A 14642-nucleotide genomic window follows, 5' to 3' on the forward strand; every position below is an offset into this window, starting at 1 on the left:
AGTTCAGAAATGGTTACCTTAGGAGATTTAAGTTCTCCTCGCCGCCAGTTAGTATCAATTCTGTGCTGTCTGATATAAGCACTTTTCCATGGGCTATGTATGAAGCCTGGTTTTATTACTTTCCTTCTCTTGATATGCAATGGTTCGTCAATCCCTAAAATGAATTTAAAAGTAAAAAAAAGAAGAAAATCTTGTCAATTCCACCAAACATCAACCTCTCTTCTCCCCCAAACTTAATATATTATGGTGACATAATCACCTTCTCACCATATACTGTTCCAACTTCATTTGTTGTCCTGTGCTTCAGGGATGTCATCCTGCCCTCCTCCCTATACTAGATCTTTTTCCTTTTCTTTAGAACTACCACTATTGTATAATTGGTCCTTTTTCATATTTTTGCTGAAGGCTTTTCAGCTTTGCTTCATCCTTTCTACCAATGAATACCTTATGTTTCTGTCTGTAGCCCACTTGCCTTCTCTATACATCTTTTCCCTCTGGTTCATCTAATTATTAGCTTCAATCTTGGTCATTGCCAGTACATGGATGATTCCCACTTCTCCATCCTTCTCAAATCATTCTCTGGTACCTATATTTGCCAGTCTTGACTAAATTGTACTTTCAAATTACTGAGGGCTTCAAAGTCTGAAATACATTTTCTGGGAAAAGAGTTCCCTCTCCTGTGTCATCCCTTCTGACATTTTTAAATCACACATACTTGGTTTCCAAGCCTAAGAAGTTACAGAATCATTCTTGAACCCCCACTCTTTCATCTTTCTTTTCTCAATACTGTCATCATAAGAACAAGACAAGAATATATCTTTATTTTGGCTCTGTCTTCAGTGAAACCTTTAAAGGCAGGGATTGTCAAAGGAGGTTAACGGGATAAGAGAACTCCCACTCCAATACGATTTGGCACCTCGCTACCTTAGGCGCCTTTAAAAATTACAGGTTGATTCATACGTTAGTCTGTTTTAGTGCCCTTTTATTGATTTCTCCTAAAGCCCTACTCTCTAAATTTCAGGGAAGGCTGGTTGTCTGTGTATGTGTCTCCAAGGTCCAGGGCCAGAGCACTGTAGTTATGTCACTTCGACATGCTAGGAAGAAAGAATGGTTACTTACTTTGTACACAGTTAGTGGAGTTCTTTGAAATATGTGGTCCCTAGCTGTATTCCACTCTAGGTTTGCATGTGCTCCATGTGCCTGACATCAAAAGAATTTGCTAGCAGTGTCTGTTGGTCCATCCCTTGCCTCATTGTGCTCTGAACTGAGGGCATAGGCGATACCAGTCAGCTTTGTGTACTTGGGGAACCAGGGCACAGTATCCAGCCTGTCTGACTCATGAAGGACACTCCCCCACCCCCCAGCCTCTGCTTGAACCAAAATCGACCAGAGAAAAAGACTTGCAGAGAGCAGTGAAGGGTGGTGGGAGACACACCTAGACCCCTCCTGACAAGGGTGATAGGATTAAGGCAACTCCCCTTGTCTCATCTGCATCAAAGATGGGACAGGGATGCATCTCTATTAGCATACAGAATCAAGAAGAGATTACAAGGCAAGAACCGCACTGAACTCTGGGACCAGAAAAGCAGGGACGCACTGCATCCTAGGGGATCTCTGCTCCAGATGTTAATGAACCTATGCCTGCACACACCCAGCTCAGCAGTTATCAGTCCAATTTTAGTAATGAATCCTTGATTGATATCCAAAATACTGAAGCTGCCTAATAGCATTGTGAGCTCCCTGGAAGGAACACCACCCATAGCCAAAAGTGATCAGCTCCTATTGTCTAGCCTTAAAAAAATGCCTTGAGTCATCAGTTTTCCCATAAACAAATCTAGTGTTCTCCCTTGAACCATTGTTGTTTCCCTACAAAAAACCCTACCCACACTCCAGTAAGTGTTCTGATGCATGGATCCAAACTCTGCACCAGTTCCACTGGGATTTCATCTTCTCCAGACTGATGGTGCTGGGGGCTCTGCCTGTCTCCAGCACTCAGGACCCTGAGCTACCACCATCACCTGGGAACCAGTTCAAGCTTCCTGGAGTGGTGAGATCCCTCTCTCTCTGTTTTCTTTTCTACCTCAGGTATAACTTTCTAACCCTGACTTGTTTTATCAGGTATGGTTTTCTGTATACGACTTTTGTAACCTTTAATAATGTAACTTATGTTGGTTTAGGCTCTTCTTGTGTAGTTATCATGGTTATTCAATAAATAACTTTTATGATTAAGCTGGTTACTTCCCTCTCTCTCTCACTGAACTTTACTCTTTTGTGTTTTTGGCTTCCCCCATTTACTCTGCAGCAACGCTTCTCTTACCTAAGCTAAAGAGCCCCGTAGCGCCCAAAAATACTATGGGATTTGCTCATCAAGTGGGTTATTACCAGTACAATTGTAACATGAAAGTGGGGATAGGGACGTGCTGAACCTGTGACATACCAGGGCGGCAGCTTGAAAGTGCTGCTTGACCCAGACTGCTCAGGCTTACTCTATTCCGGTGAGGTACCTGTGGTATATAAGGGTGGCAGCTTGAAAGTGCTGCTTGATCCAGCCCACTGAGTCCAGGGACATATAAGGGGTCAGCTTGAAAGTGCTGATTGACCCAGTCCACTCAGACTTGCTCTGTTAATGTGTGTGTTCATCCGTTTCCGGGCTGGAGGAACCTAGCCCTGGGGAACATAGGTCCTGCAGGATAGCTCCATTGGGAGGGGACTTGCAGAAGGGAGAAGTAGAACTCCATATGAAAACACAAGTGACACAAGCAGTACATTGATAGAATTACAGAACACTCCCCTTCCCCCGCAGAAGAGTAACCCTAATAAATGAGCATACCCCAAAGTAACGGGCAAATCTGGTATCATAAGTGATGACCATGGACTGACCGCCTCACCAGTTCTTTCTCTACTGCAAATAACCATAGGTTAAGGCTCACAATAGAAGGAAAGGATGTCAGGTAGTGGAACACAGATAGGGACTACTCATCTCTAAGAACTCCAGTTACTGTACAAGGTATGTAACTTTTCTTTCTTCTTTGAATTAGGGTCCCTATATGTATTCCACTCTAGATGACTCACATGCTGTATTAACTCAGGAGAAGGGTCCAAAAGAACCCTTTCTGTACTACAGATTGAAGGACTGCTCTGCCAAAAGATGTGGCTGCTGTAGAGGGTTGCAATGTACTGTTTTGTGGAGGCATGATCAGAGAGCCTTGTGTTGCTGCTTTACAGATCTGCTGAACAGGGATATCTCAAAGTGAAGCTTCTGATGAAGTGGGCCCTCACTCCTTGAGGGAGAGGGGTGGCTATTAACTCATAACACAGCAGGATGCAGCCTCAAATCCATTTTGAGCCCCTCTGTGAAGATATGGCTTCCCCCTCATCTGTTCACAAAGACGCCAAACATTTTAAGAGATTTCTAAGAAGGTTTTGTCCTTTGTAAGTAGAATGCCAATGCGCTATGGACACCCAGAGTGCAGTGTCATGTTCTTTCTAGTGTCATGTGGCTTCAGGCAGAAAACAGGCAACTATATGACCTGAGTTAGGTGAAATTTCAAGATTACTCTGGGGATGAATTTGGGGTGTAATCTTAAGGAAACTGTACCAATGGAAGACTGTAAAGATAAGTCTGCCACGAGGGCCTCCGGTTCACCTATTCTCCTGGTTGAGGTGAGTGCAACCAGGAAGGCATTCTTCATAGATAGGATAGAAGATGATGGGGTTCAAACAGAGCCTTTGTCCATGCCAACGGGATTAGGTTGAGGTCCCACATCAGCGTCGATTCTGGTATTGTCATAGGATGGGTGAAGATCAAACACTTGTCACCAGGGGATGAAAGGTGCTAATAGCTTCCAAGTGCACCCAAAGAAGGCTGAGAAATTTTTTAATGAGAGGAGGTAATCCAAAATAGTAGGGATTTCAGCATCTTCTAGGAATATGAGACGATGCTGTAGAAAATGTCTTCCATTTTGCTGTATAGCATCTCCTTGTGGAATCTTTCATACTGTTGCTAAAGATGGATTGTACAGCCTTTGAACACAACTCTTCTCTTAATTTTATAACATTTTAATTTTTTTAATCAAAGTGTCATATTATACCAAGTCAAACGCCTTACAGAATCTAAGCATGTTACATCAACATATGGCTATTAGCCAGGATGGGCAGGGATGGTATCCATAGCCTCTGTTTGCTAGAAGCTGGGAATGTTCTTATGTTCTAACACTGTTACTTTTGTGTACCAAACTTGTAACCTCATTAAAAAAAAATCAGCATAGTTTGACAAGATCTATTTTCCATAAATTCACATGGATTGGCATTAATTATATTACCCTCCTTTAATTCTTGATGAATTAACTCCTATATTAGCTGCTCCACTATCTGACCCAGGAGAGAGATCAGACTGACAGGCCCAAATTTTACCTGGCTCATCCTGTTTACCTTTTTAAAATATCGGTACAACATTAGCTTTCTTCCAGTGTTCCAAGACTTACTGAGAATCAACATTAATGGCCTAGAAAACTCCTCAGAGAGCGCTTTTAAAACTCTTCGATGCAAGTTAGCTGGAGCTGCTGATTTAAAAATGTCTATCTTTAGTAGCTGCTGTTTAACATCCCCCTGAGATACTAGTGAAAGGGAAAATATGTCGTCATATGATACGACTGGGTCATCTGTGTTTTTCCCAAATAAGGAACAAATATTTATTTAACACTTCTGCCTTTTCTGCATTATTATTGAGCCTACGAGGGACTCGGAAACAATTAATGCCATTTTTGACAGAGTGCCACTCCCCTTTCTTAAATGGATTATGACCATTGATTTTAGCATTGTAATCACACGAATCATCCCACCACGTTTCATTAACGCCAACTAAATTGAATTCATGCTCATAAATGAGCAATTCTAATTCCTCGTTACCCAGGCTCCCTGCACTGGTGTATAGGCAATTAAAGAATTTCTTCTCTTCATGTCCTTTGGTTCCCTGGATTGATTTTGTTCTCAACATCTCAATTTTGTGCTAAACAAGTACTCATATTTCCTCTTTTTACCGTTCTCTTTCATTATTAGTTTAATGCCCTCCTAACTTCTCTAGCCATCCTGTCCCTGAGGAGGCTGGTTTCCCTTCTATTGAGGTGGAGGACATCTGAACTATACAAGTCGTCTATCCCCACAGAAGGTGGACCAAATGTTCTACAAAATTAAACCCATTCACCCTATATCACGTCACTTCCAGAATCTTCTACCTTCTGTCTTCCTTCAGTCCTGGGACAGAAAGGATCTCAGGGAAAATCACTTGGACATTCTTTTCCTGAAGTCAGTTATCATCTGCCGAGATATCACACAACAGTGTCATTATTGCCAGTTTGAACCATCCATCATCCATAGATCCTTGCCCATTGACTTCAAAAGCCTATGCAGTCTTAGAATTACATTTCATGTCTTGGCTCCAGGAAGAAAACACACCATTCTATTTGTCTGTCCATCTGTCCTTTGCAGAATGTTCTTTGAATTCTTCTGGGTATTGAATCCTCAACAAGAATGGTCTGTTTCCCTTAGACAGCTGGAGATATGTTTGTGGGCAAACTTGGTTTCTTACAGGTTGGGCCAAGCTGCCATTCACAGGTATGTTCCATACATCCCTCCATTCCCTTGGATCAGCTGGATCTTCAGAGATATCTTCCACAGTTCCTTGTCAAGAACTTGGTATTGATTGGAAGCTTCTAGCTGTGTGGAATTCCTCCTGGTCCTCTTCTCGCTGGTGGCCACTGCTTACCCATCCTCGTCTGTGTAGAATGTTGCCATAACTTCTTGCCCCTTATGAACTGCTAGGCCTCCTCTCTGACTTCTTCTCCCTCTGACTCCTTGCTGGCCAGCTTCTTTCTTCTTTGAACCTGGCATACTGATGTTTCCTGAACGTGGCTGTCTAGAAACTCCTCAGCTTCTCTGATTCTCAATAATGTCTCTACTTGCGCTCCATTCCAAGGCTCTTCTCCTCCAGCACAGCCACCAACTTGCACTTAATGCACAGGAAGTCCCTTCTGGCTTCAGGAAGACAAGAAAACATGGCACATCCACTGTAGGTCACCACCACTGTTCCATTGCTGGCCATCTTGAAATCACATGTAGTAGCAAACCTGCAAGGAAAGCCTCTCAGAGTCTCTCTAAACTGCCTCATTAGCTTCTTCTGTTCATACCTCTTGAGTTTGCCTAGCAAGTTTCCCTGATTATATCAGCTCTGCCCCACACCATCAGAGAGCAAGGCACCAACAAACAGACCTGTTTCAGCTGCCTACACAGGGGCCCAGGGTCCAGCCTACATAATCTATACCCAGAGGACAAAAAGTCAAACCACCTCACATATGGACATATAAAGTCCAAATAAATGGGGGCAGCCAACTAAATTAGTTTTGCGAGAGAGCTGGACAGATTTATGAGTGTGTTTATATGACAGGGTTGCCTGCGATGGTGAGAGGCAGAGCTCAGCAACCTTGGGGTCCACTTCTGGTTTAGGTCTTATGCTCCTAAAAGCTCATGTTTCAGGATTTCAGCTGTCCACATTCAGGAGTCAGAAAGGTATTCCATTCCACTCCCCTCCCTATGTATTTTTTTTTTAAATCTCCTTCCTCAAGGATTGGCATGGCTGGAGGTGGGACGTTGGACAGTGAGGGATAGGGCTCTGAGATAGCACCAAGCGTTCTCTCTCTCAGGTTGTTGGCTGGCTGGTTCTTGCTCATGTGCTCAGGGTCTAACGGGTTGCCATATATGGAGTTGGGAAGGAATTTTCCGTAGGTCAGGTTGGCAGTGACCTTGGGGTTTGGGGTTGTTGTGGGTTTTGTTTGTTTTTTTTGGCCACCTTCTGCAATGTGTTAGTGATCACTTGCCAAGATCATCGTTAAACATTTCCCTTCTATTGCGGGGGACTTGGGCACTGGTGCACCTCTATCCCTTCTATTCTCTAGGTACGTGTCACAGGCAGTCTCCTGTGATCTACAATACTTTGCTCTAAGTTTGGTTGTTGGACTCAGTGTGCTGATGCAGGGTGATGTTGGCGGCCTGTAAGATACAGGAAGTCACATTAGATGATCTGGTGGTCCCTTCTGGCCTTAAGTTCTATGACTCTATAATGGCAGGAACTGTTTACAGGTTTTGTGCATTGTACACAGCTCCAGAAGGTTTATGCAAAGGTGGGATTCTTGGTGGGTCCAGATACTTTGTGCCACATGCTCGTCCAGCTAAGCTCTCCATTCTGGTAGGAAGCGTTTGTGATCAGTCTTTTTGTGGTTGGGGGAGGGACAAAGGGAAACGCTACACAGCCTGTTTCTCACTTCTCAGGAGAGAGAAGCCTGAGTTTTGTGGGGGGGAGAGGCCAGTTTGTCAGACTGTGCTTTTTTGGCCTATAAGCATCAAAGGTGAAGCCCTGCAAAGGTGTCATGTAGGCATACGAGGCCATGTGACCTAGGAGGATTAGACAAGTTTGAACTGTCATCTGGTGGCTCCATTGATGCTGCATGATGAGATCCTGTCTGAGAATCTGTCCTGAGGTAGGGATGTCTTGGCACTGTTTGAATCTAAGGTTGCCCCAATAAGGTCTGTAGTCAGTGTGGGAACTAAAATTTACTTTTCTACCTTTATTTGGAGACTGAGTAGGGACTGTCTGGTTTCCCGTACTTCATGTAGAGATCTCCCATGAGTAACAAGTCCTTAAGGTAGGGGAACACTGAAGAACCCTTACAGTGGAGATGGGCTGTCACTAGCAATAGCACTTTAGTGAATACATTCAGTGCTGGTGAGAGGCTGAAGGGGAGCATTCTGCATTGGTAGTGGTCCAGGTCCTTGGTGAATATCGGGAATCTCCCGCGTGCATGATAAATGTCTATGTGGAAATGACCGTCCTTTAAATCAAGAGCTGAGTCCAGGGTGATCATTCTGAATCTCAGAATGCAGATAAAAACATTTAATTGTCTGACAGCTAGTATCAACCTCTTTTCTTCTTGGAGATGAGGAAATATCTGGAGTAAAACCCTTTTCTCCTATGCTGAAGAGGTACCAGTTCTGTGGCTCCCAGATGGAGTAGAAGGTCTACTTCTTGTCGGAGAATCCTCTTGTGGGACGGGGGTGGTCCGTGGAGAGGAACGGGGGAGGGAAAGGAACTCAACTATGTATCCATTGGTGATAAACACAGCTGTCAGATGTTATCAGATGCCAAGCCTGGAGGAAAAAAAAAAGGCAGGCAGCCACCAAATGGGGCACAGGAAGGATCGTAGTGGGGCCTCATCATTGCAGGCCATTAGGAATCTTCAGAGCCTGTACTCACGGACTTGACAGGTTCAGCTTGGGAAGAACCAGCAGATGCTGCACTTGGAGGGGACATAAAGCTTCCCTGAAGCAGGAGAGGTGTTTGTTGTCGTCGTCACTGACTGAAAAGTCCAGGTGCAGGACACACAATTCTTGAAACCCGGACCCTGGACATAATAACTAGGCACCCCATATGGAGAAGAGCTTTGGTGGAGTGGGGGAACCCCTAACCCTAAACTACTAAAAACTACACTTAAAAACTATTTACACATAAGAACAAGCTTGAAGAAGAAAAACGCTAGCTAATACCGTGGACACAGAGGGGTTCTGTCTTAGACCATGGATGGTAAAAAGAAATGGAAAGGCAGTTGGTCCAAGTCAAACCTTCATGCCTTTGTTTTAAAGCATGAGGAAAGTAGGGGTGCAGGCACGGACCAATGGACACTGCTAGCAGAAATCTTCCAGTCTCAGGTGCATGGAGCATACGGACACTTAGAGTGGAATATGCACAAGGACCACGACTCAAAGAAGGACTGCATCCATGTGCTCCATCCCTACACTGGCTCCCTATTCATACAAGTAAAAATAGATCTACATGTTTTTCAAACTCTCCAAGGTCTTGCTGTTTTCTCTCCGACCCTATACAAATCTATTATCTTGCCTATTTCACGGTGCTCTTCTTTGACTCTTCACAGGGATTCTGCCACACCACTGTAGGCTGCACCCTCTTTTGTTTATGGAAACTCTGCCTCTACCTGAGCCATTAAATTACCACTTTTCTTCAAGTCTAACTTTGAAACCTCCCTGTTCACTGAGCCTACAATTGGCACTAGACCACACTGATCTCACTTTTCCCCTAATTACTACATCATTCTATTCTCCCCTTGTTACTGCAAGAATACTTGTACCTTTATCAATTTCACAATTCAGTGCCTTTTGCTCTCACTGTACATCACTTTCCTTTTGTTTGTATGAGTCACTGTACCCAAACTCTTTAAAGCATTCTTTCTATTCTCCCGGTAACTGTAAAGTATTCTGTGGTAGTCTGTATGAAAATTAACTCTAAATTGCAAAAATCATTTAATAGTCTATATACTGTACCAAATGGATACAGCATATATAGGTCTTTATACTACATATAACCTATTTATAGATATAATGTTAACATTTAACTGTAGTTTATTTTAAAATATTTTCTACCTCTGCTTCAAAGATATTTATTACAGAGGTCAAGCATTAGTAACAAATTCACACTCAACTGAATTCCTTTCTAAAAATTTTATGCTTCTTACATAAATGAAGATGAACACCCATAGCTGCTTCTACCACTATGTTAGCATTTTTCCTGAGCCTTACCCTCCTCCTTGCATTTCTCTCTCCACAAAAGGTTATCCTCAGCCAGAATTCTCCAATAACGGCATGTCTGTGCTGCCTGCAGAAGGTCCTTGGGTTCCAGGAATGAAAGCACATATAGTGCCAACTGTAAAGAGGTAGGAGATTAATCTCTGTCATTCACAGAACACAGAGATTGAGATGCAGACAGTCAAAATAGATGTATTAAAACAATAAATTGAAATATCAAACAGGTCCAGAAGTATTAGAGAGCTACAGTACATTCCTATAGGAGCAAAGTACTGCTAGACAAAATAGTTTTAATAATAACTTGAGATCCATGAAAAAATGTTACCTGGGAAATATTTTCTTTAAAAGAAACGAGGTGCCAGGTGGGACCATTGACTATTGAGTGTAAGACCTATGTAATAAAACTAAGTTATGCAAATTATAAGTTATCAGAAACTAGAGATGATTAGTTTGTGGTATATTATAATATTTGATCATTTAATTAATATTCAGCCCAAAGCAAGGTTATTGTGAGAAATGGATTTGACAGTGCAAAGAACAGTGGATATTTGCGGGACCAGTGAAAAAAATATGCTTCCTAAATAAAAGTTAGCAAGCAGTAAAAACTGAAGTCTAATTAAAAATGCACAATAAAACATTCACACAGAACACCAACCTAAACAAATGACAAAGACACAGTTTTGTGATTCCTTAGTAAATTTACAAAGTAAGTTTCTGTAGTAGAAACAGTTTGTGCCAATAGAAACAAATGAACAAACAATGAATTTCAAAACAGATACTGGGTTGAGTGCAATGTTATCACAGCAAACATACAAAAATATAGTGACTGTCCCAACTGTAAAATTGAAAACTGAGCTTGTTTCATATAGTAAGCATAAGATGACCCCATGGAGTAAATTATCTTGCCATGCTTATATGCCATTCTGCAGAGCTTAAATAGTGGAACAGTTAAGTTCCATGTGTGCTTGAGTTGAAAAACAGTGTGCAAATGCAGTTGATCAAACAGGTATATAACCTATTTACTGAACAGAATGCAAAAATATTCTTTAATTTTACAAGATGTTTTATGGACTTCTAGGGTGAATAAGGGATATAATACATCATATTAATGTAGATTGTAGATTTCAGTATGTTTATGTGCTGCATTTTAAAATTCCCATTAAGTACTAAGAAATAAAGTAGAATTTGAACTTAGCTAGATGGTAACATTAGAGGTTATTGAGTTAATTTAGTCACCAGCTGGCTGGATTAAACCAAATGGTGACCAAAATAAAACTAGACAGCTACATACAAGCTGCTCTACTGTCATATGTTATACAAACTCCTGAACATCAGTCCTGGATGAGCAACAGAAGACATCTAAAACAAAATCAAGGACATCAGTCCTCAGTTTCTGGAGCTATCCAGGATGCTACTGACACTGCTCTTCTGCTGACAGAAGTAACACACATCCATCCAATCACTGAAAATGAAAAACAAAGCGATAAACACAGGGTCCAAGCAGCAAATCCACATCAGTAGCTAATACATCACTGCAGAAAAAAGTTTTGAGAAAAAATTGGATAGGAGTGGCTAACAGAAAAACTATTTGTGATCAGAAAGAGTAGCTATTGACAAGTGTCCAATATGAGGCAGAATAATCTTCTCATTTATCATGGAGGTCAGGTTATCTACTCTGACCTCTAGTATGTGCCTTTGTGTTTTGTTTTTTTGTTGGCATTATTTTATTTACATTTAATAAAAAACAAAAAATGAAGTTGACCCACCCACAACCTACCTTCCAAACAAAACAAAAACACCCAAAAAGGAAGAAATAACAGTAGTTACTGAAGTTTGGAAATGTTGATTTTATGTGAATTACAGCAGACAGTTGGCATGTCAGTAAGACAGAGGCACATGAAATATATCCCATTTTTGTCTCTGGGTGTTTCTGATCAGATATTTTTAAACACAACTTACCCTGCTTACATTAGGTGTAAAGATTTTGTTTAGAATCAATACTTCATTAAAGTATGTTAACTAACATGTTTTAAAATGCAACCTGTTTTAATCTACATGTGGCCTAAATTGTATCGAGGGTCAAACCAGCTCACTGCTGGCACTAGGATTGTGGGTGCATAAAGGTGGCCTAACATTTGTCCCAAACCCTTGGATCTAGTCCCAAATGCAACTAAGACAGAGCCAAAGATTGGGCCCCTGCTGCCTAAGTGCTGTATTTAGGGCTATCATCCTTTAAAGGATTAGTGATATCCAGTAATGAAGCATCATAAATATACATGTTTGAATTATTTATTGGGCATAGCTGAAGGGTAAAATCCTCTAAATTATTGGCAGTGTCTCTCTAAGTCACACTTCTTGCATTTTATTTCCTGGAGTGGAAGGAACTATGGAATTTTTTAGACTTGGTCCAAACAATTCAATACCAATGATTCTTTCTAATATTTTAATGAGAAAAGCAAGATACAGTATCCCTTGCTCCCAAAATATCTTGGGTGCCAGTTTCTTTTAGAAGGACTTTCACACTAAAGAAAACTTGGGGAGGGAAGGCATATATTTGGCTTTTCCTCTACTGTATTCCCTTGCCATTGCTGAAGACATCTTTGAATAAGATCCCTCTTATACAAATCATTTTCATCTTCTGGTCACCCCAGGCATACATTCATTCAATCACAACATTGTGTATGACCTCATAGGAGGTCATTATAGGTATTGATGAGTTTCTTTTGTTGCATTAATGTTCAAGTTTCAGTAAGCAAGAAAGATATCTAGAAACTCCTAAACTAAACACAAGTAATTTCAATATTTAGCATTGGTATCAGGAAAAATAAATGAAAGGTAAATAGATTTGTGGTTAAGTATGACACTTTAATACTGGGAGGGAATTATTTTCTATACAAAAAGTTATTTTGGGGCATGACTACACTGCAGTTAAACACCTGTGGCCAGCCCATGACTCAGGCTCATGGAACAGACTGTGGGACTGTAAAATTGTGGTGTAGATGTTTGGGCTTGTGCTAGAGCCGGGGCTCTGGATCCTCCCAGCCCCACAGCCCAAGCCTGGTGAGCCTGTCAGCTGCCATAGGCCAGCTGAGGGTGTTTAATTGCAGTGTAGATATAGTCTTTAAGACTAAGAGCAAGGACAGCACAAATGATACACAACATAAGAAGAGGATTATTTGTAGTTGGACTAGTTTGGGTGCTAAATCATGTGAGGGCAACTGAGATTTAAGCATTGGTGATATTCATTACATGTATCCAGTTTTCCAAACTGTAGGAGTGATAAAGCATCTTCCCTCCTTTCAAAATGTAAGATTCCTACACCTCCCCCCCCAACCCTCTTGTGCTTCTGAATTATAGAAGGCTTTGGGCAGCTTCTCTAGGAATAACACAACATGGTATGTTTCTTTCCCCATAGTATTCCTCTCAAACAAGTGAAGGATTCCAAAGAAACTGGGTGCAGAAAACACATATGTCAATATTAGTTACATGAACTGTGCATATTTAATATTCATAGTATATATTACTTCCATCCCCTAACAAAAAGTGATCCAATTAACCCCAAAGTATGGCTATGACACTTTCCACAGTTATGAAGGTACTACACTAGCACATGAAAGGAAAAGAGGGGCCATGACTATCTAAGTATTAAAAATATATAGCTTACGCTGAAAGGAATGCCAGAGAATGGAACATAAGAACAGTCTTAATACACATGAAGAACATACGGAACATATTCTAACACCAGCATAAGACTACTCAGAATGCTTTAAAAGGTGTAGGAAAAGAAAAATCCACATTTCTACCAAGAAAATCTCTTCGCTAATAAAGTAATTAAAACCAGAAACAAAATTTTTAATAGGGAACAAACTAGTAGGTACTGGGTAGTTGGACACCCACGTGAAAAACAGTCAGGTATACCATAAAAACCAGTCAGCAGTAAAGCCACTAATTTTCACTAACCCTCTAATAACTAAGAAATTTGTTTTAGGGCCTGGATATCTAAGGCTTGGTCAACAATTAAAGATATATCAGCATAGCTATGTCGGCCAGGAGTGTGAAAAAGACAAAAAACCTCCATTGCAGATTCAGCTATGCCAGTGGAAGAATGCTTCTGTCAACGTAGCTAATGACATTCAGGAAGGTGGTGTTCATAAACCAACAGAAAAACTCCTTGTCAGTGTACACTCGGCCTCTGCTAGGGGGCTATGCTCCCATAGCATAGACATAGCCTAATGGACCACCTCTCTCATACTACTCTATACCAACTGTGGACTACTTCAGAAGTACTCTCACCAACATTCCTTAGGCTGTATGTTCTCAATGGAGGATCCTTGAATCTAGTACTTGCTTCCCTATTGACCTGACAGAGTCTGAGTTGTTGACCTACAGGGTATATTGAAAGATATTTGTTTACCCATGGGATTGACTGGGGGTTAGAATAAGGGGATTGGAGTTTTCGGGTCCTTGTTGCTGGGGAATTTGTCAAGTTCTCTTTTAATTATGTAAGTAACATTAACAGACAATGCAGATTTAATAATGCATACACTTGGAGAATGATAGGTGCATGTTACAAATCAAGAATAAATTTGTATATGTTGAGTATTTTGTTGTCTCTTCAAAATGTGGAGGGGATGATGATCAAAACGTACACGCTGATGATACAGAATATATGGCAAGACTAAATCTGGCAAATCAGTCAGAGACAAGACACTAAATAACCGGAAGGAAAACGTGGTTAAAGAAAACCTATCTAAGCTGAAAGAACTCAAATGACTTATAGTACAACATGGAACTTATCTCAGTAGTTGAAAGAAAGTCACTTGGACAGATTTTTAAAAGTTTTTAAGGTGCCTAAAGATGGAAATAGGAACTTCTGAAAATCCCAAACGGTGCCTAAATATCTTAAAAAATCTGGCCTTTATCTCAAAATCATACATTAATCTGAGAATTACATTATTAAGACATGGCAGTTTGTCAACTTGTAGTCCTCTTTA

General features: G+C 41.1%; 1 protein-coding gene across 3 annotated transcripts in view; it reads right to left on the bottom strand.

Moving 5' to 3' along the window:
- The window catches only part of FBXW7 (F-box and WD repeat domain containing 7), a 133466-nt gene that overhangs the window by 11073 nt on the left and 107751 nt on the right, over positions 1–14642 (bottom strand). For all 3 annotated transcript variants that reach the window (XM_065404806.1, XM_065404808.1, XM_065404807.1), the window contains exons 5-6: positions 9643–9766; positions 18–154 (exon numbers count right to left, since the gene is read on the bottom strand). In XM_065404806.1, coding sequence (XP_065260878.1) covers positions 18–154; positions 9643–9766 — 261 coding nt within the window. The remainder of the gene's footprint in view (positions 1–17; positions 155–9642; positions 9767–14642) is intronic.

Source organism: Emys orbicularis, chromosome 5 (genome assembly GCF_028017835.1).
Source record: "Emys orbicularis isolate rEmyOrb1 chromosome 5, rEmyOrb1.hap1, whole genome shotgun sequence".
Taxonomy (NCBI): Eukaryota; Metazoa; Chordata; order Testudines; family Emydidae; genus Emys; species Emys orbicularis.